General features: G+C 42.1%; 1 protein-coding gene across 1 annotated transcript; it reads right to left on the reverse strand.

Annotated features, from left to right (window-relative positions):
- Positions 1-12,724: 12,724 nt before the first annotated feature.
- LOC125382007 (fibroin heavy chain-like) lies at positions 12,725-27,001 on the reverse strand. The gene is made up of 3 exons (XM_048399429.1): positions 26,879-27,001; positions 13,400-14,156; positions 12,725-13,236 (listed from the first exon to the last, which is right to left on the reverse strand). Exons 1-3 carry the CDS (start codon positions 26,999-27,001, stop codon positions 12,725-12,727), a joined length of 1,392 nt encoding a protein of 463 aa, XP_048255386.1.
- Between the last annotated feature and the right edge of the window lie 774 nt (positions 27,002-27,775).

A 27,775-nucleotide genomic window follows, 5' to 3' on the forward strand; every position in this document is an offset into this window, starting at 1 on the left:
CAAAGCAACGAAAACCCAACTCCCTCACTCATTCACTCCACACGGACGTGATATAGCAGAAAGATTGCTGTAACCTGTGTCTGAATTATACCGACGTCAGTTCCTACCTCTTGGTGTGGTGTCCCCCGCCATGATATAGCAGAAAGATTGCTGTAACCTGTGTATGAATTATACCGATGTCAGTTCCCACCTCTTGGTGTGGTGTCCCCCGCCATGATATAGCAGAAAGATTGCTGTAACCTGTGTATGAATTATACCGATGTCAGTTCCTACCTCTTGGTGTGGTGTCCCCCGCCATGATATAGCAGAAAGATTGCTGTAACCTGTGTATGAATTATACCGATGTCAGTTCCTACCTCTTGGTGTGGTGTCCCCCGCCATGATATAGCAGAAAGATTGCTGTAACCTGTGTATGAATTATACCGACGTCAGTTCCTACCTCTTGGTGTGGTGTCCCCCGCCATGATATAGCAGAAAGATTGCTGTAACCTGTGTATGAATTATACCGATGTCAGTTCCTACATCTTGGTGTGGTGTCCCCCGCCATGATATAGCAGAAAGATTGCTGTAACCTGTGTATGAATTATACCGACGTCAGTTCCTACCTCTTGGTGTGGTGTCCCCCGCCATGATATAGCAGAAAGATTGCTGTAACCTGTGTATGAATTATACCGACGTCAGTTCCTACCTCTTGGTGTGGTGTCCCCCGCCATGATATAGCAGAAAGATTGCTGTAACCTGTGTATGAATTATACCGATGTCAGTTCCTACCTCTTGGTGTGAGAACTATCTTTTACCACCCAAGGCTCCAGGAAGCATCTGCCAATATTACCTTATGACTTGCCACACTTTGAGATTACTTGAGATAGGCCCTCAGTACGACAGGAGGGCCGGCTAAAGTGGCGACTGGTGGGTCGCAATTAAGTGTCATTGTCCCTCACGGCGTCGTTCCAAAGAACCACCAGAATCGATTGTATATTGGGCGACTTGAACCAGCTGGATCTAACCAATGTACTTTTCATTGGATATAATGAAAACTGGTGCCTCAATTCTGTGAGCAGGAGCGCATTCCTAAGTCGCGACACAGTCCAGCAATCATGGGTTCGAATTCCAGCTAAGCACTGATTATGTTCCTATGTTTGTCAGCCCCGTACCACTGCTCGTAGTTTTCACCAAAGTGGTACATATCTGGGATTTGCATGACTTTCCTACCACAGTAAGCTGTCACGCCATGGTAACACTGAAGTATTGTTCAAAGATGCGATAAACCAAACTCACTCCGATATCAAACTTAGGCTTTTGTATAAAGAGGCAAAAGAACATATCTAATATTCGCACCAAGATGTACACAATCAGAAGTATGTTTAAGATGGCTTTACTAATCAATGTCAATTAGTCCCACTGATTGTCGTGTGCTCATTGTCAATATCCTTATATGTCAAGTCATTAACCAAGCACATGACACGTAATTAGCCTCGTCGATGAAGGTAGTTGTTGTTTTGAGGAAGAAACCAATGGCATATTTAGGATCATCGAAACTTTTCTCATGTATTACTTTTATTCATTTAACCATTTTGTTGAATGGCTGTTTTCCCTATATAAAACTATTTTGTTGTAATTATGCACGTGTTTATGTTACTGCTTGTATTTGTCCTGGCTAATACAATTTTTAAAGTGGTATCTCAGTTGATACAATTCCGCAGTTTAACATGGACGCCTCACTCAGACGCTGCATACTTACCCCGAGTTGACCAGTCCTTGTTTAACCCGTTAATGCCGACCGCCAGGCAGCTTAACAAAAAAAAAGTCATTTAGCGTCCTCTATCAGGACGCCGGTGAACGAAACACCGACCTTCCGCTCTCCGGACAGACGTACTTATCCACGGAGGCGGTCGAGTTATTTTGAGAACATGATGGCTTTGTTGTTTTCTGGACAAAATGTCTGCCACAGGTTTGTTTTTTGTTTGTTGTTTAACACCTCACTCAGGGTCTTTCAAGATATATAATGGCTAACTTTAAAGTATTCTAGTCTGGACCATACAATCCAGTGACGGAAATTGTGAGGAACGATCCACGACGTTGGGGTAAGGTGGCATGCAATCAACCAAGCCACCGAACCTGATACCCGATCCATTTAGTTGCCTAGTAGGTTGCTGGGTAGCGATTCTAACCTGGAATGCCACGGGGCGTGGGATGTAGAATGGGGAGTGAAGGCGTTTACTACATTGTAGGGATGGATAGTGCCTCAGGTAAGAAGGATAACCAGCACAGAAAGCACAGAGGCGACTAGGCCGGTTGTATGGCTCAGTGACCATTCTGTTTTGTTCATCATACAGAGATAACAAGGGGTGTGGCTCGTAATATCAAATCTTGGTTTGGCTGATCCAGACGCGTTTATTTACAGACGAAAAGCAGTAAAAATCAACGATACTAATAAAAGGGGGAAAAGCATTTCAATAATCATAAGAAGTCCCACAAACGGCTGTGAAACGTTGTCGATGGGAAGACAGGGCAGGAAGAAGGAAAGCATCTGGACTTCTCTATTCGTATTGATATTGTTATTGATGAAGTATCATTTCACGAAAGGATGACACGAATAAAAGCGATAAAACCCTTGTACCTCAAACGTTGTGAAATGTAGACACCAAAGGCAGAGAGATTTTGGAATAAATGCTCGACATAAAGGGAAAGTTAACTTTTGGAAAGTTGAGGTCATCCCTCTAAAAACATATGTTGGATTCAATTAAAATATGAACTTGAAAATATGTAAATTATTAAATAAATAAATGATGTGTGCAAAAACAGATAAATTTGTGCAAGAGGAAATAATGAATGAAAATACTGATATAATCGACGAGAACAACAAATTACATAAACATTGTATAAAGGTAGGTATATTTCTTCAAGATACATTTATGCTGAGATTCATGCAAGAATCGTTCGTAAAATATACAAACGAAGTATTGTTCGTTGATGTATACTGTGAACTATTGACAGTCTACAAACAGATCGGAACAAACGTGTCTTCTGTAAAGGTCACTTCTGTGTGGTTCTATCTAATTAGACACTAGTTCGATAATGGCTAATCAACTCCGAGCCAACAGGACTGTATACCTGAGGCGAGGCCGAAAGCCATTTAACCTCTTCCCGGTGCTGGTACAATTAACGATGTCGTGTGGCTACCATGAGACGGATATTAAAGACATAGAGATCCTATGTCAGCAGACTACATTGATTGCGAAATTGACGAACGTGGTTTCTTATCTTGTATCGACAGAGAAAGGACATGACGCGCATTGGCAAGTTGTGACGGACGTTGAATTCTTTTAGAGACCTTGACCTTGAGCTGTGACGAGATCTGTGGAGTTGACGTTTGTAATTATCATAAAGATTTCTAATAAGTCATAGATAGTCCATTACATGCAGGGGATATGCACACACAAACTTCGGTTCTTGGAGAAATACCCATTGCATAAGAACACGTAAAACCAAATCATGACTTAATCCAGTGCCTGATGCTTTAGAACATCTGCAGCTGGTCGCCCAGTTACTCTGTTTTCAATCCTTGATCATTCGTGCTAAACGTACCGACCAGATAAAGACTGAATGGTTGCACATGGAGAAAGTCGTGATGGCTCTCTATCCGAGGGAGGTACATGTACGACCCTGCCACAACACTGTGAAGGAGGTACATGCCATACATATATGGGGTGAGGTGAAATGGGGTGTACCGCTGCGTCCAAGATTATTGCACTTATAAATGTATATAAAAGTGCAATAATCTTGGACGCAATATATATGTGAGTGAGTGAGTGAGTGAGTAAGTGAGTGAGTGGGTATGGTTTTATGCCGCTTTTAGCAATATTCCAGCAATATGACGGCGGGGGACACCAGAAATGGGCTTCACATATTGTATCCATGTCGGGAATCGAATCGGCGTACACACACACACACACACACACACACACACACACACACACACACACACACACACACACACACACACACACACACACACACACACACACACACACACACACACACACACACACACACACACGTGAGAGTGTTGAGGTCACGTAGGGCAGGTGTTGTTCACATACCTCGGATCCTCAACTGTGGCCTGATATGGTCCAACAAACAAACCCTAACCGTTTTCAGTGGATTTAATAAGGGCGGGATGCTCGTCGCATACCCTGTCATGAAGTATAAGAGGACGATTGGTTATGTGAATACTCGTTCTGTGCTTGCTATTGGTGATCTGTTTCAGCAACAATGCACGTCAGATCTCATGTTGCATGGGAATCGTCCGACGCATTATGTGACAGTGGCATCTGATGACAGACTACAAAGTCTAAGACAGGATTACCCATAATTGCAACCCATATATCTATGAACAGTATGAGTCATATTGTCAGACTTGGACCCTGTCATAGAACATACATTGAACATTGAGTCAAAGCATAAGTGACTTGGCATACGTGGATGTAGTGTGGAGGAAGGGGGCAGCATTGTCAAGGTTAATATTTTGCCTCTCCTTTAATCTGAATTAATACTGATATTATTGTAGAATGATAGATTGATGGGTAGAACCCCAGAGCCTAATATCCATTTAAAACATGCTGCCGGAAACTCAACAAGAAGTGTTACCTCAATTGAAAGGATGCGTACGCTTACTCAGAAGACATAGAGGTGATACTCATCCATAAACAAAGCAAATATATAATATAACTAAAAACAAAAGTTGCAAGTTGAATATGAAAAACTGAGCAGCACGTACAAACGACACCGCCACTGCCACTCATCCCAACAGGCGCATCCGTGAACGGAAGCAGTGTGTGACTTCAGCTGGTGTGATCTTCGTATTCTCTAGATAGAACCAGCCGCCATTATGTTTTTATGGATATGATCGAAATGATGAGCATTGCTGTCTGATGTTCCATTTTGATGTTAATCACTGGGATCTGACAAACATAATCTATTGAAAGGAGGTGTCATTCATTATGCTGAAGACTGGCTCTTTTCGAGGTACTTAATAGATGTTACTTCCACTGGAAGCGAGAAATAATCACAGCTTTTTGTGCTGTCTCGAAATCATCACAGCTTTTTGTGCTGTCTCGACATCATGAATAAATTCAGAGGAAAATAGTTGTACCTTTTTCTGGACGACATTCTTTTTTATTTAGATATATGCAAAAAAGATTCAAAGTGACAAAAAACTTTCCACAAGACATTGTGACAAGAGGGATGAGTTCAACTTTCCCTTTGTGTCGAGCTGGTATTCCGGCGTTACAACCGAGTCTTTCTACGAAAATTTCCAAGACTGCCATATGACTCTTGCTCAAAACTGATTGATCAGCGTTGAAGCATTCCGGTCCTTATTGTAGCTTCAAGATAGTTTCATGGAAGATATTTAAGGGGAGGGGGGGAGGGAGTGCGCGTTCCTGGGTATGGCGCGTCGATAACCGAGGTGGTGTCCAGTGTAGTTCCTTGTTAAGGCTTGATCCGTGGATTCCAGGGGTAGTTAAGGGGAATATTTGACTTGCTTTACGTTCGTTTGTGAACACCTGGTGTCTTCGCTGTTTGATAGTGAGTCATGGTAACATGCGTTTGGGACAGGCTGCTTCAGGCGGAGATTCTTTGTGATTGTGGAAAGGGTATTATTGCTTATATTTACTGAAGTCATCTAAGTCATTTTTCCAGTTGGTGGTAGAACGTCTACATTTCACCCGGTTCTTTGTTCCAGTGTAAGAGATTCTGATTAAGTCCCCATCCAGATCTAGTATTTGTTATTAATGATATTTAAACGCTCTCCAACAGTTGGTCGTTAGTACATTATGTTTGATCGATACATCCTTTGGGTGACTGTCATCTTGTTAGGAAAATCCATGTATTACAACCAGACGATCCAAACCTACCAGCTTCCGATTAAAATATATTCATTACAGCTATTATATGTTCTTATCAGACCGATCAGCTCAACCTCTGCGGATATTACTTGGCAAGATATCAACTCAGATAATGGGAAAGGCAGGATCAGTGTGGTATTGTTGACAGAGCGTCGTATATACGACTGTTGTTCTAACCGCAGTCTGGAGTTTGTGAAGGTGCAGAATAGCTTAGTTCTTTTCAAAATTAAAGAATTGCTTGCGATCCTTTTTCAATGTTTTAAGATTATTGTAATCATCGTCATGGAGTGCACAATTACAAACGTAAAGTAAAGATGGCTATCCGCAGTGTCTGTTACAATTACGTCAGGACACATGTATTTGTTCAAAGACGTGTGTGTATGTATAACACCAACATGAAACCTCAACCCCAGAGTCTATCCAATGGGAGTTAAAGGCAAATAAAAGCGGTGAAAATTATATGAATGGATTACTGAACATCAGTGACGACACTACAGGGCACAGTCGTCTAAGGTGCCGCAATTAGCTGTGCAGAGTTGCGTCCCTTGGGCACGCCAGAAACCTTTGATCGCGGGTTCGAATCCCGGTTCGCCCCGATTATGTTTCTAGGTTTGTCAGAACCATACCTGTGCTCGTGGGTTTCACCAAAGTGGTAAACGACTAAGACCTGCATCCTTTCGGGCTTTCCTCCTACATTAAGCTGACACGCTGTGATATAACTACTTTTCAAAGCAGTATAAAACCAAATCACTCTCACCCAGTGATGACGCGGGGTGTTCGCGAGAGGGGTCAGCATCCGCCTCTTACACGATCTGCAGCAAATGTATCCTGTCTACCGCTATTGGACGCCAATGAAACGCATTCATATGGCGTGATGCGACAGAAGGAGTTGATGTTTCAATTTAATATATCCGTTTGTTCAAGCAGTCAGTAATGTAACAAGACACACTTATATTACTTTTTACACTGATAACGTGTAGCACAGATATGAAATATAACTATCCCTGTTATTTGACGCATCCTCGTCTGACCTTTCCCTGATGACAGTTCAGCCATCAGCCAGACAGCATGAAATGAAACAGTAAAGTGATGAGGTCCGTTTGTAATTTGATCAATAATGCTTCAGCACTTTGGGCGATAAGGACTGCAGGCATCCATCTATATGTCATGTGAGTAGCTTGATTCGAATTACTTAGAGACAATCAGTTACGAGGGAACATTACTTCATACATCAGATCGTCCATGATGGAGTGATGGAGTACTGTGTTGTCTGCAGTTGGTGGTTCGGTGTGTTGCCTCTAAGGAATACTGTCATGGATGAATACTGGGCCACACAGGAAGGAAGGACATTTAATGAGGACATGCCTGACATGTCGTATGTCTTAGGAGGTGAAGCGAAATGGGGTTTACCCTTAAGACCATTGCATGTGCACGCGTGTGTGTGTCTATGCGTGTGTGCATGTGTGCGTGCGTGCGTTTGTGTCTGTTTGTGTGCGTGCGTTTTTTGCGTTTTAAGGTGTGTGTGCGTGCGTGCGTGTGTGTGTGTGTATTTGCGTGTGCGTGTGTATGTGTGTGTTTGTGCGTGTTTGCATGTGTGCGTGCGTGTGCGTGTGTGTGCGTTTGTGTGTGTTTGTGTGCGTGCGTTGTGTGTGTTTTAAGGTGTGTGTGCGTGCGTGTTTGTGTGTTTGCGTGTGCGTGTGTATGTGTGCGTGCGTGCGTGGGTGTGTTATGTGTGTGTGTGTCAGTCTGTGTGTGGCTGTTTGTACTAGTCAGGATAGTTTATAGAGCTAGCCTTCTGAGATATCATGCCGTGGTTTAACATGAATACCCGACTCAGGCACAGTAACCCGACCAGTCCTTGTTTAATCCTCTTAATGTCGAGCGCCAGGCAGGGTAACAAAAATACCATTTCTAACGTCTAACGCCGACTATGTTGACTCTAAGGTACACGGCAACCAAATGTCTATCTATTTCTTACACCACGCAACGATTTTTCTGGTGTTTTCTATTTAAATAACGAGAAATGAAAGAACTGGCTATTATGAATTAAAAAAAAAAATGCTTTAATGTGAGTTGTATTTGATGGGGGAGAAAGAAATACCTAACGTCGTATGGCAGGAGTATTGATGTGCGGCGTCAGACAAGTTAACAGACTCTGATTCTATTATGCCAATTGTTTGAGAGGCGCTTGGATTTTATCCCAACAAAACAATCCCCCCATCCCCCCCCCCCAAAAAAAAAAAAAAAAAAAAAAAATAGTAATGCTTTAAATTGTTATAAAAAAAGTCAGACACAAAATTACATTATTACAATGTGCTTTTAAAAAAATAATTTGGGCTCCTAGTTTTAATTAAAAACATATCATGTTTCAACACAAAAACCCACAAGAAGCTGTCGCCATCTTACAGTCGGATACAAACACAAAATGCTTGAGTCTATTCGGTACCTTACATAGGTGTGGCTTCACTACTATAATGCGGTGTCTTTCAAGATGCTTGGTATGTATACAAGCACCGTGCCCTTATAAAACATAATTTGTGTTTTTCAGCTAATGGTCCCCTCTGGTCCTCGGCAGACCGCTTTATCTGTAAAAATTAAACTAATTTGTTTTACTCTGCATTGAATCATACAATAACAACATTGTTAGTGGTTCCATGACGAAAAGGCAATTGCATGCCGATGTTTCTACCTCGAATCACGACTTGCACGTTGAGACTGGCCGATGGCAGAATATACCAAGAGAAGGAAGACTTTGTCAACTCTGTGATTCACGTTCAGTTGGAGATGAGTTTCACTATCTTTTCACATTCGGAGCTCTTCTTCAACAAACAATTCTGTATGTTCCAAAAACTACTTGTGACCAAATATTTTTAAACTCTGTAGAACTGTATCACCCAAAAGGCTAAAAGATATAAGAAATCTGTCCAGATATATTGTATGTCTCTGTAAGTCTTTATAGCTGTAAATGTTCATGTACCCCCGGTAGTGGTTTCCCTGAGAATAAACTGAATCTGAATCCGAAACATGATTGGCTAACCAAGCAATTTCTTTAAAGTAGGACACCTATGACCACAAGTGTTGATGTTTTCAGCACGATTTGCGACACTTTCAGCAATGAACATACAGTTATCATCAATTAACACACTGAAACACGCCCATGGTCACATAATGAACTATTCTCGAAATAATTCCATTTATTCCAAAGCTATAGATATGTTGGCAAAGAGCGGTCAATGAAGTTGTCAATGTCCTGTTTATTATGGTAAGTGTATGTAAACATATGACAGTGGTGCTTATGTCAGCCTTGTTGTGTTACCGATGTTGGCCCATTAACGATACTGTGATGGACGCTATCTGATAATAGTATCTAAGTGCGCCAGTATTGGCAATACCTTACCGATGAATAACACCGGAGCCTAATGACTGACCAACGTTATTCGCTTGAGAAACATCAGCATTATCTTTCAATAAGGGAGGTTTTCACTAAAACTACTTATACGCATTTAATACTACAGAAGCGTACTTAATAATAACCTCAGCAATATCCGCAACTAGGGCAATGAATCCGTTATCAGCAGCAACTTGCAATTATGTCATATGTCACAGTATGTCAGCTCGAACACTTCAAGTGACGAATGTATATATCCCTCCCTCGAACACAGGTAGTGGGTTGTTACACCACGTATCATGGTCTGGGATTCGAACCTCAGGTCAGCCGAGCTCTGCACGGCTAAGAGACACAAGTCAGTGCAAAGAATTGCTCTGTCTTTGACCACAAGGCCAACTCTTTCCCAGATCTAGGAATGTATATATTTTTTAAGTAGATAATAAGCGTTGCTAGCTGTGTATGACTTGAAAAGAACATGTAAATAAAAAAAATCCTATTCATAAGAAATCTGTGCCCAAAACAGAGTCGATTGTACGATTTCGACTGTAATAGTGATAATACCTGGTGTTCTCGAACGGAATCACACAATGGACTCTGGTTTTAGCAGAGTTTACTTCTGATTATGGAGATTTATCGATTGTATTTACTAAAAGAAATATGAGATCCCACCATGGACATGTAATACACTGCTTACTTCACGGCACAAAAAGCATACTTTATAATATAAATAAACATGACAAAGCCTGTCCATATTCATAAGAAACCTCTGCCAAAAACAAATACTATTCTTACTATATCATGATCATGTGTTTATGAATCACTATGAAATAAGGATAATACCAGGTGCTCGCGAAAAAGTGAGCGTATCCTGCCCCACCGGTGGCACCCGTCACAAACACACGCAAAGGCAAGTCAATTGTTAACCTGACAAATAACACGGAACATATGTTACAAGTCAAAATGGGGATTGCATCCGATATAATTTTTGTCACCCATCTGAAAGTGTTCTCCACATGTCTTCCATGAAACTTTTCTAAGGTATTCTGAAGCCTTGAATGTTGTAACCTTGATCAAAGAACATCTGAGCAAGAGTAACGGCGGTAGATAGATATGTAACTGTATCTATGGTCACGACGATTAGTAACAAAAGCCCAATGGATCAAAGATTTTCCTTTTGGTTGTCTTGTGGGACAGTGGTGTATAAAGTAGAAAAATCACATGTTTTGACAGAATTGAACTTGGTTCTTTTCTGAGATTGTAAAAAGTCCAGATAATCCTTTGAGTTTTTTAGAATCCACATGGTATTAATTTCACTTTTCTCAAACACTTGCTGTGAATATAAAGAAAGTCCTTCCTAGATTGTAATAAGGATTATGGTTAATCTTTGCGGCAGGGATTTTGTGGTACATTTGCTGGATCCAGCAATATACCTCTCCTTGATCGGATTTTTAGTGAGCTTTGGAATCCAGTTCAAAAGTGGATTGAACATGTTGTCAGGTTTTAGAGTCAAGTCAAAAGTTGATAGTACTGATGCATGGTTTGGGCAGATTTCTTCCTCTTTCTTTCTTGGGTCTTATATGTGACATTATTTATATGACAATAATACCAAGTTCTTTGATTAAACAGTTAATGTAGTGATGCTTACATATAATGGTTAAGTTATTTGAGGCCTTGTCAGTGGGAACAACTTCAAAGTTTTATTTTGGGCAGCCGGGGTTTGAGTGAGAGATGGCTGGGACAGAATGGGTTTGTTTCATTTCTGTTTCCTGTTTTTCAGTTTGTAATTCTACCAATGACAACATCACGCACTGACTTCACTCATTCTGAAAGACATTCAACAGGTTCTTCTTCTCTTTTGGCACATATATCGGCATACGCTTCGACAGTATCCATATTGATCCCAAGCTGTGACCCCAATTGGTAGGAGGCTGCTCACATTGTGGTCCATATTTGAATAACTGACGAAGTTTGTTGTTGTCCACAATAGAGAAGTCACCTATGCTTATATTACCTACAGGTTGGTTGTGGTATGCTGAGTCTTGGCAGTCATAAATAGTGGAGTTTACATCATGAGCTGCAACGTTCACGTTCGGCAACACTTTCCTATAATTTTCTATGAGGCAATTGTGAACATAGGGACACAAATATAAGGTCTGGAAATGTGGAGGTGACATGTTCTTGCAAATGGTCCCTTTAAGTTATTTCTCATGCTCAACATGCTTCGACCTTTCTTTCACCTTTCTTCAATACAATGTACCGGTGTAGCATGAAATACATGCTGTACTGCTGCGGTTGGAAACCTAGCTTCAATACAATATAATGGTGAGGTGTGAAAACCTTTCTTAAATGCAATGTACTTCTGTGGTGTAAAAACCTTTCCTAAGAATTTACTGTTGTGGCGTGAAAAACAGGCTTTAATAAAATGTTCTGCTGCGTTGTGAAAACCTAGCTTCAATACAGTGTACTGCTATAGCTTTAAAAACATGCTTCAATACAAAGTACAGCTGCGACGTGAAAAAAATGCCTTAATACAATGCATTGGTGCGACGTGAATGACATGCTTTAATTCAATGTACTGCTGCGACATGAAAAACTGCAGTGTTCTGCTGTGTAAAACATTTGCTCACTCATAAATCAGATGTGTTTACGCGATTCCCTGCTTCTGTCTCTCCTTGACCGATGGATAGTGTTACACATTCACACGACCTATTACACATACGCTTCCTTATTAGGTCTGTGGAGATTTATGGAGGACGTCCATTTTTTCACTCTTCAGAAAACTGAATCTCACCCCTGGATGCGGATTATAATCACATCCTCAATTTCAAATCTGATAGATCTGTATAATCTGTTGTCACTACAAAGTAACTTATTGAGGTTTGCCTCAGCGATTTAGGTTTAATCCAGCAATGTTGGATGACATAAAGGCTGCGGACTGTCAGTATGTCCATGGGCATCGTTACTGGCAGGACAGATGACAGCTCATCGATTATACGCCTATTTTAGAATAGCATAAATGTCAACGCTCCCTATTCAAAACAGCTAAATGTCACTCGTTTCATATCTCACAGTAGGAGTTATGTACACACCAATATTGTCTGCAAATAATGGAGGCATATGATTCTCATAGCGGGATAAACACAGCCATACTGCCAAAACAAACACAACTTTTTCAAACTTGAATCTTTATCTAAAATATTATGATAGAGTACACTATTTTAGTGGAATGGAAAATCGAGGGGTGAGTTGATCGTTCATCGTCCGGATTAACTTTCGGAATTATGAATCATCGTAACGCAGTAATGTCTTTTGTGATGATGAGGATGTTCCTTACATAACTGACAGGTCCTGACACTACTAAGGTTTCACTGTCTATGTTTGGCAAACAGTTGAACCTCGTCAGTCCAGACCCTGTCTCACACCCTGCCTAACACCCTGCCTCACGCCCTGCCTCATACCCTGCCTCTCGCCCTGTCTCACACCCTGCCTCACACCCTGCCTCACACCCTGTCTCATACCCTGCCTCATACCCTGCCTCATACCCTACCTCACACCCTGTCTCATACCCTGCCTCATACCCTGTCTCACACCCTGTCTCACATCCTGTCTCACACCCTGTCTCACACCCTGTCTCACACCCTGTCTCACACCCTGTCTCATACCCTGCCTCACACCCTGCCTCATACCCTGCCTCACACCCTGCCTCACACACTGCCTCACACCCTACCTCACACCCTACCTCACACCCTACCTCACACCCTACCTCACACCCTGCCTCACACCCTGTCTCACACCCTGACTCACACCCTGCCTCACACGCTGCCTCACACCCTACCTCACACCCTGTCTCACACCCTGTCTCACACCCTGCCTCACACCCTGCCTCACACCCTGTCTCACACCCTGTCTCACGCCCTGCCTCACACCCTGCCTCACACCCTGTCACACACCCTGTCACACACCCTGTCACACACCCTGTCTCACACCCTGTCACACACCCTGTCTCACTACCTGTCACACACCCTGTCTCACACCCTGTCACACACCCTGTCTCACACCCTCCCCCCCTCTGTCTCACACCCTGTCACACACCCTGTCTCACACCCTGCCTCACACCCTGTCTCACACCCTGTCTCACACCCTGTCACACACCCTGTCTCACACCCTGTCTCACACCCTGTCTCACACCCTGTCTCACACCCTGCCACACACCCTGCCACACACCCTGCCTCACGCCCTGTCTCACACCCTGCCTCACGCCTAGCCTCACGCCCTGTCTCACACCCTGCCACACACCCTGCCTCACGCCCTACCTCACGCCCTGTCTCACACCCTGCCTCACGCCCTGTCTCACACCCTGCCTCACACCCTACCTCACACCCTGTCTCACATCCTGTCTCACACCGTGCCTCACACCCCGTCTCATGCCCTGTCTCACACCCTGCCTCACACCCTGTCACACACCCTGACACACACCCTGTCACACACCCTGTCTCACACCCTGTCACACACCCTGTCTCACACCCTGCCTCACACCCTGTCACACACCCTGCCTCACACCCTGTCTCACACCCTGTCTCACACCCTGTCACACACCCTGTCTCACACCCTGTCTCACACCCTGTCACACACCCTGTCTCACACCCTCCCCCCCTCTGTCTCACACCCTGTCTCACACCCTGTCTCACACCCTGCCCCACACCCTCCCTCACACCCTGTCTCACACCCTGTCTCACACCCTGCCTCACGCCTAGCCTCACACCCTGCCTCACACCCTGCCTCACACCCTCCCTCACACCCTGTCTCACACCCTGTCTCACACCCTGTCTCACACCCTGCCTCACACCCTCCCTCACACCCTGTCACACACCCTGTCACACACCCTGTCTCACACCCTGTCACACACCCTGTCTCACACCCTGTCTCACACCCTGTCACACACCCTGTCTCACACCCTGTCACACACCCTGTCTCACACCCTGTCTCACACCCTGTCTCACACCCTGTCTCACACCCTGTCACACACCCTGTCACACACCCTGTCTCACACCCTGTCACACACCCTGTCTCACACCCTACCACACACTGTGTCTCACACCCTGTCACACACCCTGTCTCACACCCTGTCTCACACCCTGTCACACACCCTGTCACACATCCTGTCTCACACCCTGTCACACACCCTGTCGCACACCCTGTCTCACACCCTGTCACACACCCTGTCACACACCCTGTCTCACACCCTGTCACACACCCTGTCTCACACCCTGTCACACACCCTACCACACACTGTGTCTCACACCCTCCCTCACACCCTGTCTCACACCCTCCCTCACACCCTCCCTCACACCCTGTCTCACACCCTGTCTCACACCCTGTCACACACCCTGTCACACACCCTGTCTCACACCCTGTCACACACCCTGTCTCACACCCTACCACACACTGTGTCTCACACCCTACCTCACAGACGGTTACTGAGGTGTAAATTAGGCTCACTCGCACTCAATAAAACCATCATTTCCTAATATAGAACCTTGATAATATGGATGATTTCAATCAGAACGGTACCGACAAGGTTAACGGGTGTCACTGAAGGTAGATGAGGAAGTGAAGTAATGTAATAGCTAAAATACTCCCAGTCCCAACTTGAGTACACTGATAGAAGTGAATGCCTCCCCAAAAAACACTCCCCACCCGATCCATTGGCTGGAATAATTCCAACGACAGCCAGACACCCAGCTCACACACTCGCAATGTACATCTGTACAGTTCATGAGCATGATATACATATATACTTTTCGGTACACCTTTTCTCATTTTATGAAACAGATTATGCACTTTATGCCATCTTAATGCGATTTTACCGAAACTGAAGATGGCCCACCCATCTCCTTCTAAAGGTCAGACCACTGTCGGGGGAAACCTGAAATGACGTTTGCCACTTTAATATGGATATTGTGTTGAATAACCAAGCATCATAATCAAGCAGAATCTGAACCCATTACCAGCGGATCCTGTTACGTCGACGGGGAGTAACCCTGCACAATGAATTGCAGCGCCGTTGGCCACTGTACCCTCCGTGCTCCTTTGTCCATTTATATTTTTTATACGAGATACATATAATACTTATGTCAATCTAGATACTGAAAATGTAAAAACGTTATTTAAATATCATAATCAATGTCCTTCAAATTTGAAATATCATTACACACTATCCTATCCACTGTATGTAGAACGACTTAAAGAAGGCTCAGTGTTTTTAATAAATACGTTGACTGCTTTGCAAATGTCATAAACATCACAGAACATTTGACATTTGAAATGAATGCATCATCAGTTTATTGTCCACAACATGTGTATATGTACATTGTGATCTTGACAAATTAAAAGACCAGACAACATATTCTCAAAATCAACTACATTCATATTTTAAATGACGTGAAATACCATCAAATCCAGTGTGTACAAACTGATACCGATATGATTCCTGTTATTTCGTAAACACTTTTTTAGATTCTTCGCAGATGTCCAGCTTTGACTACTGGCATATTGTTCACAGAGAAAAAAATGGCTCTGTGTTATTTCATTCAATTAACTGCTTTTTTCACGACATCCTCCCTTGTGATCACCAGTGATTGGCACATCTCTGAAAAACCGAATCTAGGCTTTAAGAATATCGCTATCCGCTGAGGAAGCCTATTCCTGGACTTCCATGATACAGGAGTACAGCTGCCTCAAAAGCAGAAATTGAGTTCGTGCCATTATTGTAATTTTGCAATTATTCTCTGCATTATTTTTTTTAGTAATGTCTCTCTTCTATATTTACCTCCTTTTCATGTGATACAGATACGGTTATAAACACCTGGATATTTACGTTTTGATTATACGTAACTACCAGGGGACTTATTTTGGTTTGCGACAGCCTGTGACGTCTGATCATTATTATGTGCTATTTGGGTCGTTCACGTGAGTTTTGATAAAAATTTGATGACATTTTTAGGTAGTTGGAATGGAAGCCGAGATTTTATAACAATTTTAACGCATAAACTACCGTATTACGTGTTAGCTAACGGGAAGGTCGTGCAAATTGAGTAATTTCTCGCTCTGAGCAAGGTCTCATTCGGCAAAGTTATCCAAGCGTCAAGGCTATCGAAAACCCTATATATTAACCAATATAGGATAGTCTTGCGATGGCCGTAGTTGTAAGTCGCTTTACAAGATGAGGCCTCTTCACTTCTTTTACACCAACAATTTACTAACTTGGTATAAATTTTGGTTAGTTTAACTTAGAAATTTATATTTATGAACCCTGTAGCGACAATGATAGCTGTGACTTATGTTTCTTATATGTATACACCTACAAAATATGTAATATTTAATGCGGCGCTAAATACGGCGTAAAACCAAACTCACTCACTCACTCGACATAGTTGAGATGTGGTGTAGTCCAATAGAATGTAACACTAAACCATTTCTAACTGGACTTCAACATTATATAAATGAAAAGAAACTAAATTAGAATAAAAAGTTAAATACTTTGAATACAGACCAGTGGACACTCCGAAAGTAGTTATAACTACGTATCTGTATCCTGAAACAAAACACAGACTGCTGTCAGATAAAAATATTGGCTTCTAATATCTAAAGTTATTGGTTCGTGCGTCACAAATAGGGTGAAAAAACAACAGATTTTTCATACACGAAACACGAGCAGTCTTTGTTTCCATTTTTTTTTCAAAATGTTTCAAAATCCGACATTGCTTGACTGTATATACATCATTGCCTAGACGCAACCATTATTGCCGAAAACACTTATTTATGTAAATTTAATTTACGTCAGCGTGTCTCACATTTAGTAACACTAAGCTCTGAGTTGAAGGTGTTGACAGCGAACGTTAATTAATCGCGTTTAGAGATAATTCGGACGAACGAAAGTATAACTCGAGAGAACAAAGCATATTACATTCCCTGCGTCCGTCTTCATACAGCAAATCCGATATAAGCCAGTAATAGATTTCCCGTTGCCATGGATTCTGATTTATTTAACGATACATAAGTAGATGATTTTGCATTATCGCTTCCAGTGCTTCGTCTTAAAGAAAGGATCGCGTTTCCTCCAGGCCAGCAAGCTCCTCTCAAAGCATGTTTGGCATGGTGTAAATGCCAGCAAGAACGTAACTATAGCTGGCCAAATTAGCTTGTTCCTTACTTAAGGACAAAGGGTCGCTGTTCTTCACATCAACATTGCCCCATCAAGGCCGAACTCAACAGGGCCTCGCAGCGACAGGGCGCAAAAATAGGTACATAAAAAAATCAATGTCACAGAAAAATACTCTCGATTATCTGACGAAACAGATTCCATTTCGGCGTACACGGTAAAATGGCGGTGAAAATTGTAAATTGAAAATCAGTGACGACACCAGGTGTTCGCGAAAATGGTATGGATGTCCTGCGTGTGTGCCTGTGTGTATATTGTGTGTCTATGTGTCTCTCTGCGTGTGTATGTGTGTTTGTCTGTGTGTATATTGTGTGTCTGTGTGTGTCTGTCTGTGTGTATATTGTGTGTATGTGTGTCTCTCTGCGTGTGATCGTGTGTCTTTGTATGTGTGTGTATGTGTGTCTTTGTGTGTATGTGTGTCTTTGTGTGTGTGTGTCTTTGTATGTGTGTGTGTCTTTGTATGTGTGTGTGTGTCTTTGTATGTGTGTGTGTGTCTTTGTATGTGTGTGTGTCTTTGTGTGTGTGTGTGTCTTTGTATGTGTGTGTGTGTCTTTGTATGTGTGTGTGTGTGAGTGTGAGAGAGAGAGAGAGAGAGAGAGAGAGAGAGTGTGTGTGTGTGTGTGTGTGTGTGTGTGTGTGTGTGTGTGTGTGTGTGTGTGTGTGTGTGTGTGTGTGTGTGTGTGTGTGATGATGACAGCTTGCAAATAATCGAGCCAGCCCAGTGAGTGATATCAAGAGCAACTATCCATGCCGCCACATATGATATGATGACAGGCAATCATCCAGGTCACCGAGCATGGCCGACCGATCCATTATGTCGCCTTTAATGACATGCATAAGTTGATGGGTACACGATGAACTCGGAATTTACGTTCAAGATAAGTTTAGGTTATAATCAGTTTTGATTCCACAAGAGCGAAATAAGCACAGCCAGCTTCTTGGAATTCGTTCAGAGCTGAGAAAAAATATCTTGTAATTTAAATAGTACGGAAAAGTCATTGGAAAGTATCCTATGTCAAAAGAGGTATTTTTGAATCTGTTTGTTACATCAATAACCAAGTTGTCTCGACTGGAAGGTTCGTGTCAGCACCGACGGTCTTCACATCCTGAAGCATCACGTTCCATTATATGCACGGGGATCATTAAGGAACATTTTGTGTCTTTGATGGACTCAAATGCCAATTTTAGGAATACTGCCCATGGGTATGGAATGGCTCATGAAATAATTTAAAAGAAATTTACTTTTAAAGGGAGCATTGATTTGTTGGCATGAATTTGGATATGAAGTGTAAGTTACAGAATACGACTAAATCCATGGCAATAGTCCGTCTAGTTAATGTTGCTTCTACTTCCGTTGCCCATAGTTATCCAACACCGATATCAAGGTTGGAATCTGATTGTGATTCTGTTGTACATATGACAAATGGACAATAGAAATAATTTTTCATCGTCTTTGCAAAGCTTTGTGTATTGGTGGAATTTGTTCCATTTCTGCCGTCTCCACTTCTGTTTGATATTGATTGTGAATATTTCTCTCGCGAAGGACGACACAACTCATTAATTTTCAAGCATTAATCTTAGTCTTCAAAGATTGTTGACATTACCGACTTCTGATCATAGTCTGTAAACCTGCCTCCGTGCTGCCATCGTTACGATCGTCAGCCTTGTGAAGTATAATCCTTTTCAAATATTTTAATTTGAAAATATTCACAAATAACAAAATATGTGGTGCCATTCAAAAGACATGTGAAGTAATCTCTGAAGGAAATGTATTTAAAAAATAACATAAAATGTTTCAAAAGCCAGACGAATATGCCGACATCATGGAGCCTGAAACAAGGTCTAGAAACATTGTGGAGCATTCAAGAAGGTTGACATCAAAGATCAATTGATTAATAGGAATATTCTGTGACATCAAAGCAACAGCGAACAAGGCATAAAACGTTAAGATATTTATGACCACCAATGTGTTGGTCAGGAATGCACTTTCAGTTTCTGAATCAAGTTCATCAAAGCATATATTACGAAAGGAGACAATGAAATGGAAACAAACAGGAATTACAATTGCTTTTATGGACGTGGCCTATACCTGCATGAGTCTAAAACGTTCGCGTGTAAAGATTAAGTCATGCTCATTTCCAACAAGTAAATCAACGGGTTAAAAATGAATAAAGCTTCAGATTGGGATTCTCCTCTGGTTTCATGCAATTTGTAAATAACACCGTCATTGTGAACAAAGATTTTGGCAGTCACAAACAATGAAAAAGTAATGGAAATAAGTGAAGTTCAGCAAGGTCAAAGTTCCGGTGGAGATATGGTCATTCTGAATATGCATTACTGGCACTTAAGTACAACTTCACATCCCTAAAATCTGTCAAATACCTATTAAGCTGCCTCTCCTACGATAAACTGACGTGGTTCAGTCCAAGCAATATATGCAACAGGCAGCGATGATTGTTTTGTTTGTTTGTTGTTTAACGCCGCACTCAGCAATATTCCAGCTATATATAAATAATCGAGTCTGGACCAGACAATTCAGTGATTAATACCATGAGCATCGAGCCACGCAATTGGGATCGATGACATGCATCAACCAATTCAGCGAGCCTGACCACCCGATCCCGTTAGTCGCCTCTTACGACAAACATAATCGTCTTTTACAGCAAGCATGGGTTCTGAAGACCTATTCTACCCCGGATCTTCACGGGTCAGGCAGCGATATGATCATATCTCTATAATTATAGGAAAAGGCTCTGATAAAGTCCACTGTGCGATTGTACGATGGGATGGCTACATGAATATTGCATCCATATTACATTGAATTGGATTAATACGTATATTAATATAACCCGAGAGGATTGTCAGTCTAGATGTCTAGAACAGATTCTATTCAGCGTAAAGGGCAAACTAAATGTGAAGATTATATGAATGGGCCACTGAAACAAATGGCACCAGGTGTTCGTGAACGGGTAAGCATAGCCCGCTCTACCGGCAGCACCCGCCATTCACAAAATGTGTCTAGAAGGTAAGTATGTATTGTCCGACTCAGTACTCCTGCCACGCGACGATGCATTCGTGACCAACTCGTGTTATTCCGGGACAAGCCGAACAGCGACTTGTGCCCCTCTCATGGCCATTTTTGCGACCGGGTTCCGTCTTAGCGCAAACGGGCATACCTAAAACAGTTGTCAACTGTTTGAGTAATGGTTCACATATATTTCCCCATATATTATATATATTTCAGATGCAATTTAAAGCACATCGGGACATGCGGAATTATACAGTATGATTGACCACATTTAACTGTGTCGTGGGTATATTTTTAGATGTGTAAGACATATGTTAAATCAAAAATTGTTTCTGAGGGATTCTTTGACGAAGAACTTGAAATCATACGCGCAATCTGATTGGTTTGTCGTATTTTCGCACATAACATTTATCGATAGGGGACGAGTCTTCCTGTAGGTTACGGAAAGGGGCGAGTGGTGACGAATGGCGACGATGGCCTTTAAACAAACCAGACAATCAAGTGATCGATAAACCAGAAAATCCAGTGACACGATAGTGCATTTATCGATATTGTTAAAATCAATAAAATCGATATGTTAATGTTCAATTACGTCTGCTGTGTCCAGGAGCAGAGAAAGACGTTTAAGAAATATAGTCGATTTGCAACAACGCTGTGTGTGTGAGTCGGGGAAGGGGGATGCAGTTTTAATGTCTCGGGACACAATTCTTTTGTAGTTGAATAGATAAAGGCAACTGAGTTTATGGTGTAACTTAGGGACTTCAGTCCACAAGCAGATTACCAATAATTACACCAGGTGTTGGCGAAATGGGTAAGTATTGTCCTCCGATTTGGTTCGGTTCATCTGCATATATATATGTAGAAATGCGGTATGTGATCAAGAGACTAACTCAAAACCGAGTGCGTTTATGTCCTGTTGCGACACCTCTGGTGGACCAATCAGAATCCAGGTGTGTCATGATAGAATAGACGCAAACCTGGTCATCAATATGCCGAGGATCTCAACTAAAGCAGAGATGTTTTCTTTATAGAGTATTCACCCAACTCATTGTAACATAGATGCAGCACTCTTGTAGCAATCCAATGGTACAATAGACTCTGCTTTTAGTAGATCTTTCCTGTGATTACGTATGTCAAGGGACACGCACGTGATTGGGAAGCTTTTGGTTCACAGATTATGCATACTTTTAGAAAACCTTAACAATTCATTATGAAATGTATCAGTTGTGTTCTCATGAATCATAGACTTTAATGATCCCAACAATTGAATGTTTGGGACTAATTTGCACTAAAATGTGTAAATATGAGCAAATCCTTGAAGAATTCTGTGTCAGTAAGTATTTTATCATAATATTAATGGAATTCAAACCGGTACACCCACAATAAATGAGGATCTCATGAGACCCGCTACTGATATACTCATTGGTTAAAACTCAGAAGTGTCTTGGGGTGTCACATTGTTCGATGGAGGACGCCATGCCCTACTTGTGTCAAAATATTATGTGGCCTTTTACCCAGTGTACTTCGGTACTTAGACTTTGCTTTTGCAGTGTCTTCCGTGAGTGATTGAGACGGGTTCATCGCTGTTTCGAAATACATATTAGTCATTTGAGGGTGCGTCAGTTCTATTCGGGAGGAAAGTCCGGCGTTTAGCACTTAAAAATATATAAAAATTCACCTTTCTTGACGAACTAAGAATCACAATCAGAGCGAATAACAGTCAAGCGTGACTAAACCACGCACCTCTGCACAGAGAATTACAGAGCATTAGACGGCTGGGTCACCTGTGTATCCTTCTGTTTATTAAACACAGCTTTCATTTTGTATTTTGGTGTAAAAATGTGTAAGTATTTTTTTATATCATGTTGCATTGTTTTAAAGTTTAGTATTGCTGGTTAATGTAATGGAATGTTTCTACGTATTCGTTTGAATTATTAGCTTGTGTTGATTTTGTTCATTTCTATCATAATTGTTCGTAAGTATGATCATTTGCCAGTATTTGATAGAATTGCAATCACACTTTAGTGGTGAATGTTAGGATGATTTAATATAATAATTGTTAGTGCATTTAAGGGGGCACAGCATCCCCTTTCTCGTGGATTTCAGCAACGTGGTAAATGCCTAAGATCTGCATCACTTCAACCTGTTCTCCCAGATCAAGCTGTCACGCCGTGATGTTACTGAAACACATTTCAAAAGCGGCGTTAAACCCCACTCACTCACTCAATCGAACACTCAATAGTATACTTCTGAGAACTGTTAGTATACTTGTAGAAAAAAAGTAACTGTGCTTCATAAAAAGTTGTGTAAATGGGATGTTATTGAAAATTACAACATAAGCTTTAGTCATTTGTTGAGCAATGCTTTATCATAAAAAAAATCAATGACAAAATTCGTACCTGGAAACATGAGACAGAGCGACACGCCCTAAAAGTGGGGTGGTGTAACAACGCGTTTGACCACCGTTTGCGTTGATACATGCGCGTCAGCATTGAAGACACAAGATGGTTGAAAACTTGAGGATGTTATTTCAAGTCAAAACCAACGATTGAGTCCAACTGTGCAAGCGTTAACGTCTGGTTCTGGTCCTGTCGTAGATGTCGCTCTATCTCATCCTAGACATCGTCAATGGGGGAGAGGTCTGGAGAAATAGTCGGCCATGACAGTACAGTAATCATAATGTTATGTTTTTACAACCCGTGTTATTTGTGACGAGTGACGACGTCACCCCTCACCATGACACTTTCACCACCCAACTAACGACGTTGAGAAACGCAAATGTCGCTGAAACATTCCCCTTGGCGCCTGTAGATCTTACGCTACCAACCGAGCTGTACAGATGAAACCTGTATATTGTCCCAGCCTTGCCTTCTAAACCTCAGTTGCTGTCTACACCAAACTGGGCGTTCCTGGCGGTGACATGGAAGCACAATTAGGCGTTTCGCTGGACGTTTTCGCCGGATGTTGTGCTCCCTCAACCGGTTGCGTACGGTCGTGCCACTAATTGGTCTCAACCCATGAATTGCCCGACCTGTTCATGTGACAGTTAACTTTGGTATCGGTTCCGTAGATGCACCAACCGGATATGGTTGTCTTGGCCGGACGTGACGGCACACGTGGACGACCGACCGAGCCAAGTCATGAGTGTTGCTCTGCTGTAGATAACGTCCTCAAAGAGCTAATATTTTGTTTCTATGGCAGCTTCGTTTTGTACCATTCAGCTAACCCGTAGCATTGCGCAAGCGTTGTTTACGGTTAATTAAAAGTGTATGAGCATGTCTTAGCCAAACAATCACTGTATGCTGTTAACATTCACAAACCACGTGTGTGAGTATCATTCACCCAACAAAAACGCAAACTTTAAAAGTTTGCACCGTACATTAACATCAACTTTATTTGAAGCGCACTAACTTTTTCTGTAAGCTTATGTTTCAATATAGGTTGCACAGTGTAGTTCAAAGTCAATGTCAGTATTGCAAGTGAGTTGGTATGGTTTGACGCCGCTTTTAGAAATATTCCAGAAATCTCACGGCGAGGACACCAGAAATGGGCTTCACAAAATGTACCCTTCTAGGGAATCGAACCCAGGTCTCCGGCGTGACGAGCTAACGCTTACCTACCAGGCTACCCCTACTGTCCCAGTTTTACTAGTATATATTATTATTCTAAGACACTAACGCCTTTGCCGTTATTCGCCTGGGGATATAGTCAAAGAATCCGGTAACGTACACATAACTGCATAATTATGGTGCCTTAAGTCTAGACTAGCTGCAATAGAAAGCAAGTACATAACAACTGCACACATGTTGCGATAAAAAAACCCAATCTATTAAGAGAACATTGCCTCCAGGAACACTCATGGAACACATTTGACAGAATACCTGATCATTAAGGTTACATGGACGATTCTCCAACATCCTATCTGTCTTATTGTCACTGAATTTATAGTCACAATCTCCGAACTTCAGGACACTCCAGAAATGGCCAAACACCACTACGAAACATCTGGTATCATGACTGTTCGATACTAGTTCACAGACATGATATTCTCAAAACCGCACACTCGACTCTGCTTTTGGCAGATATTTCTTATGAATATGCAAATGAACTTGTCGCTTTTATTTACACATTTTTCCAGGTTTGGAATCGAACCCTGAGAGTCGGTGTGACGAAGCACTAGGTTGACCCACCTGAATGACATACATATAAGATGTAAGCCACCTCGGCCCTTTTCTTAGGTAATTTCACAAAGCCAATGATTAAACACATATTCGTGTAAAACTCTTTTTCGAGAACCTGTTTCAAATTTAGCAACACTGACGTTTTTGACCCAGTCAATCACGAATGGAGATAATTCGGACTGATAAAAGGCATACCCCAACAGAACAAAGCGTATTACATACCCTGCCTCCATCCTAGTACATCCCTTATAAATTCCCCGTTGCCATGGATTCTCATTGACGATACATAAGTTGCTAAATTTGCATCATTGCTTCCGGTGATAGATCGAAATGTGAGGATCGTGATTCATCCAGGCATCGGCTCTAACACGAGCTCCTGCCTGGATAGGTATGACAGGCCATCTACACCTTCAACAACATGGCATCTGATTTGTTACTAGTCATACAGAGTAGGTAAAAGAGGTTTTGATTCATTAAAATATATGTTTGTTTGTTTAACGCTGCAGTCAGTGACATTCCTCTTATGTGAAGGACCTGTGAAGATCCGGGGTAGATCAGTAACCCATGCATGCCATGGACGACTATGCTTGTCATAAGAGGCGACTGACGGGATCGGGTGGTCAGGCTCGCTGACTTGGTTGATGCATGTCATCGTATCCCAATTGCGTGGATCGATGCTCATGATGTCAATCACTGGGTTGTCTGGTTCAGACACGATTATTTACAGACCGCCGTCATATAGCTGGAATATTGCTGAGCTCGGCTTTCAACAACAAACCAACAAAACGTGTATGAAGGTGGCTAGTGAATAATCCAGGCAGGTTACACACAAGGCAGTGATTGATATTATACGCAACGATCCACACCACAATGAAAAAAGGTATTCAGCCAAGTCACCGAGTCTGACAACACGATCCATGAAGTCGCCTCTTACGATCAGCAGAGGTTGATGGGTACCTATTACTAACCGGATTACATCATTTAAAAATATATACTTGGTATAATTTACCAAATATGCCACTGAAATATATTTACTCTAAAGTACATCTCGTGTATTTCTCACTGAACATATTCCCGTCTGCCTGACAGTTTAATGCACCGCTGATATAAATGGAAATCATCCCGGTTCTTGTGCCTTAACGGAATAGCTTTTAGCTTATAATCACCTTTGATTCCATAAGGGCAAAATAAGTGCTTAAAAGCACTGTCATCTTTTGGGAATTGTTTCAGAGTAGAGAATAATATCCTGTGATTTGAATAGTATAAAAACGTCTTTGAAGCCAAACCTGTTTATCAAATGAAGTATATTTAATCTTGTTTTGTAAACGAACAACAAACTTGTCTCGACTGGAAGGTATCTGTACATATATCAAAACAATTGACATATTAGCAGATTATGGAACTGGTACCAACAAACCCACAATAATGACGATCGTCCAGCGCGCCCCAGGTCAACGACAAGAGTACAGGATCGATCGATTCGAATGCATGCGCTACGAAAGAGGTCAAACTGCGAATCACATTTATCAGTTACGGGTCACACGATTAGAAATCATCTTCATGCATCTCATCTCCATGCTCGACAACCACATGTTGTGCCGCCCCTTACAAATCGTCATATTGCCAACAGATGCCATTGGTGTACACGACGTCGAAACTGGGGTAATCGTCGCTGGTCACAGGGCATGTTTTCAGGTGAGTCCCAATTCACTTTGCATTTCCTTGATAGGCTTGGTCGAGTCGGGGCGGTGGGGTAGCCTAGTGGTTAAAGCGTTCGCCCGTCACGCCGAAGACCCGGGTTCGATTCCCGACATGGGAACATTGTGTGAAGCCAATTTCCGGTGTCCCCCGCCGTGATATTGCTGAAATATTGCTAAAAGCGGCGTAAAACCATAATCACTCACTCACTTGGTCGAGTCTGGCGACGTCGAAACGAAAATTAAACCAATGTCAACCTGATACTTCATGGTGGATTTCGCTTCGGATCGGTTATGATGTGGGGTTACATTACTATGGCTGAGCGAACCCCATTTCATATTGTGCAAGGAAGGGTCACTGGACAGTATTATCTTGGCAACATACAGACACCATTGTGTGTCCCTTTTTTCTTGGCCGACGTTTTGTTTTCTAGACGGCAACGTCGGTGCTCACCGTGCACGTCTCGTCAATGCTCACCTCCAGCAGCACAACATCCATAGAGGATGCCATGGCGAGGATCATTTCCCCACTGCACACGTCTGGGACATGATAGGGAGTCGTGTGCGTCAACGTCATGGGCCGCCGACCACGTTCGCTGAACTCGGTACAAGGGGAGTGGGACAGACTCCCTCATACCGCCGATAGGAGACTCATACCAAGTATGCAGTACGCAGTATGCCTCCTCGAGTGAATGAATGCTTGAGAAATCGTGGCGGTACGCACTACTGATCCAAAAATGTCAACTTTGAGTTTTCCAATCTGACCTCTTCTGGTCCTTCAAGATTGTTGGCGGTCATAACATCTACCGTCATGCTTGACTATCGGTTGTAATGTGTTCCCAAATCGTTTATTATTATCATACACCTATTACTAGAAACTAATATATTATTATTATTCCCTACTTTTGTAAGGCTATATGTAGGTTTGTCACAGCTGTAAGGTCGCGTAACATCTTTACTTCCTTTTTCCACAACATTTTACTAATTCGGTTTTTATTTTGGTGAGATCAATTTATGGGTCGTACACGTGGAGCCTGTAGCTGTTTCTCGTGTGTTTTGCATGTATACACCTACAAAATGATTAATAATTTTCTCAAGAATTAACACACTTACATTTTGAAATCATTATGTTTTCTTTAAGGTCCGTGTGCGGTTAAATATCTCTGAAGTTAAATGCTATAAATTTTATTTTATGTAACATTAACACGATGAGTGATTTGACTGTACGCCTTAATAGTACAGTTTTAATTTGGCGAGATACTTCATATGTGGTGTAGTCCAATAGAATGTAACACTGACCTATTTTCAACTGGACAGTTACTTTACTTTAGTATATCATCAAGATTATATA

Source organism: Haliotis rufescens, unplaced genomic scaffold (genome assembly GCF_023055435.1).
Source record: "Haliotis rufescens isolate VD_foot unplaced genomic scaffold, xgHalRufe1.0.p SCAF_2, whole genome shotgun sequence".
Lineage (NCBI taxonomy): Eukaryota > Metazoa > Mollusca > Gastropoda > Lepetellida > Haliotidae > Haliotis > Haliotis rufescens.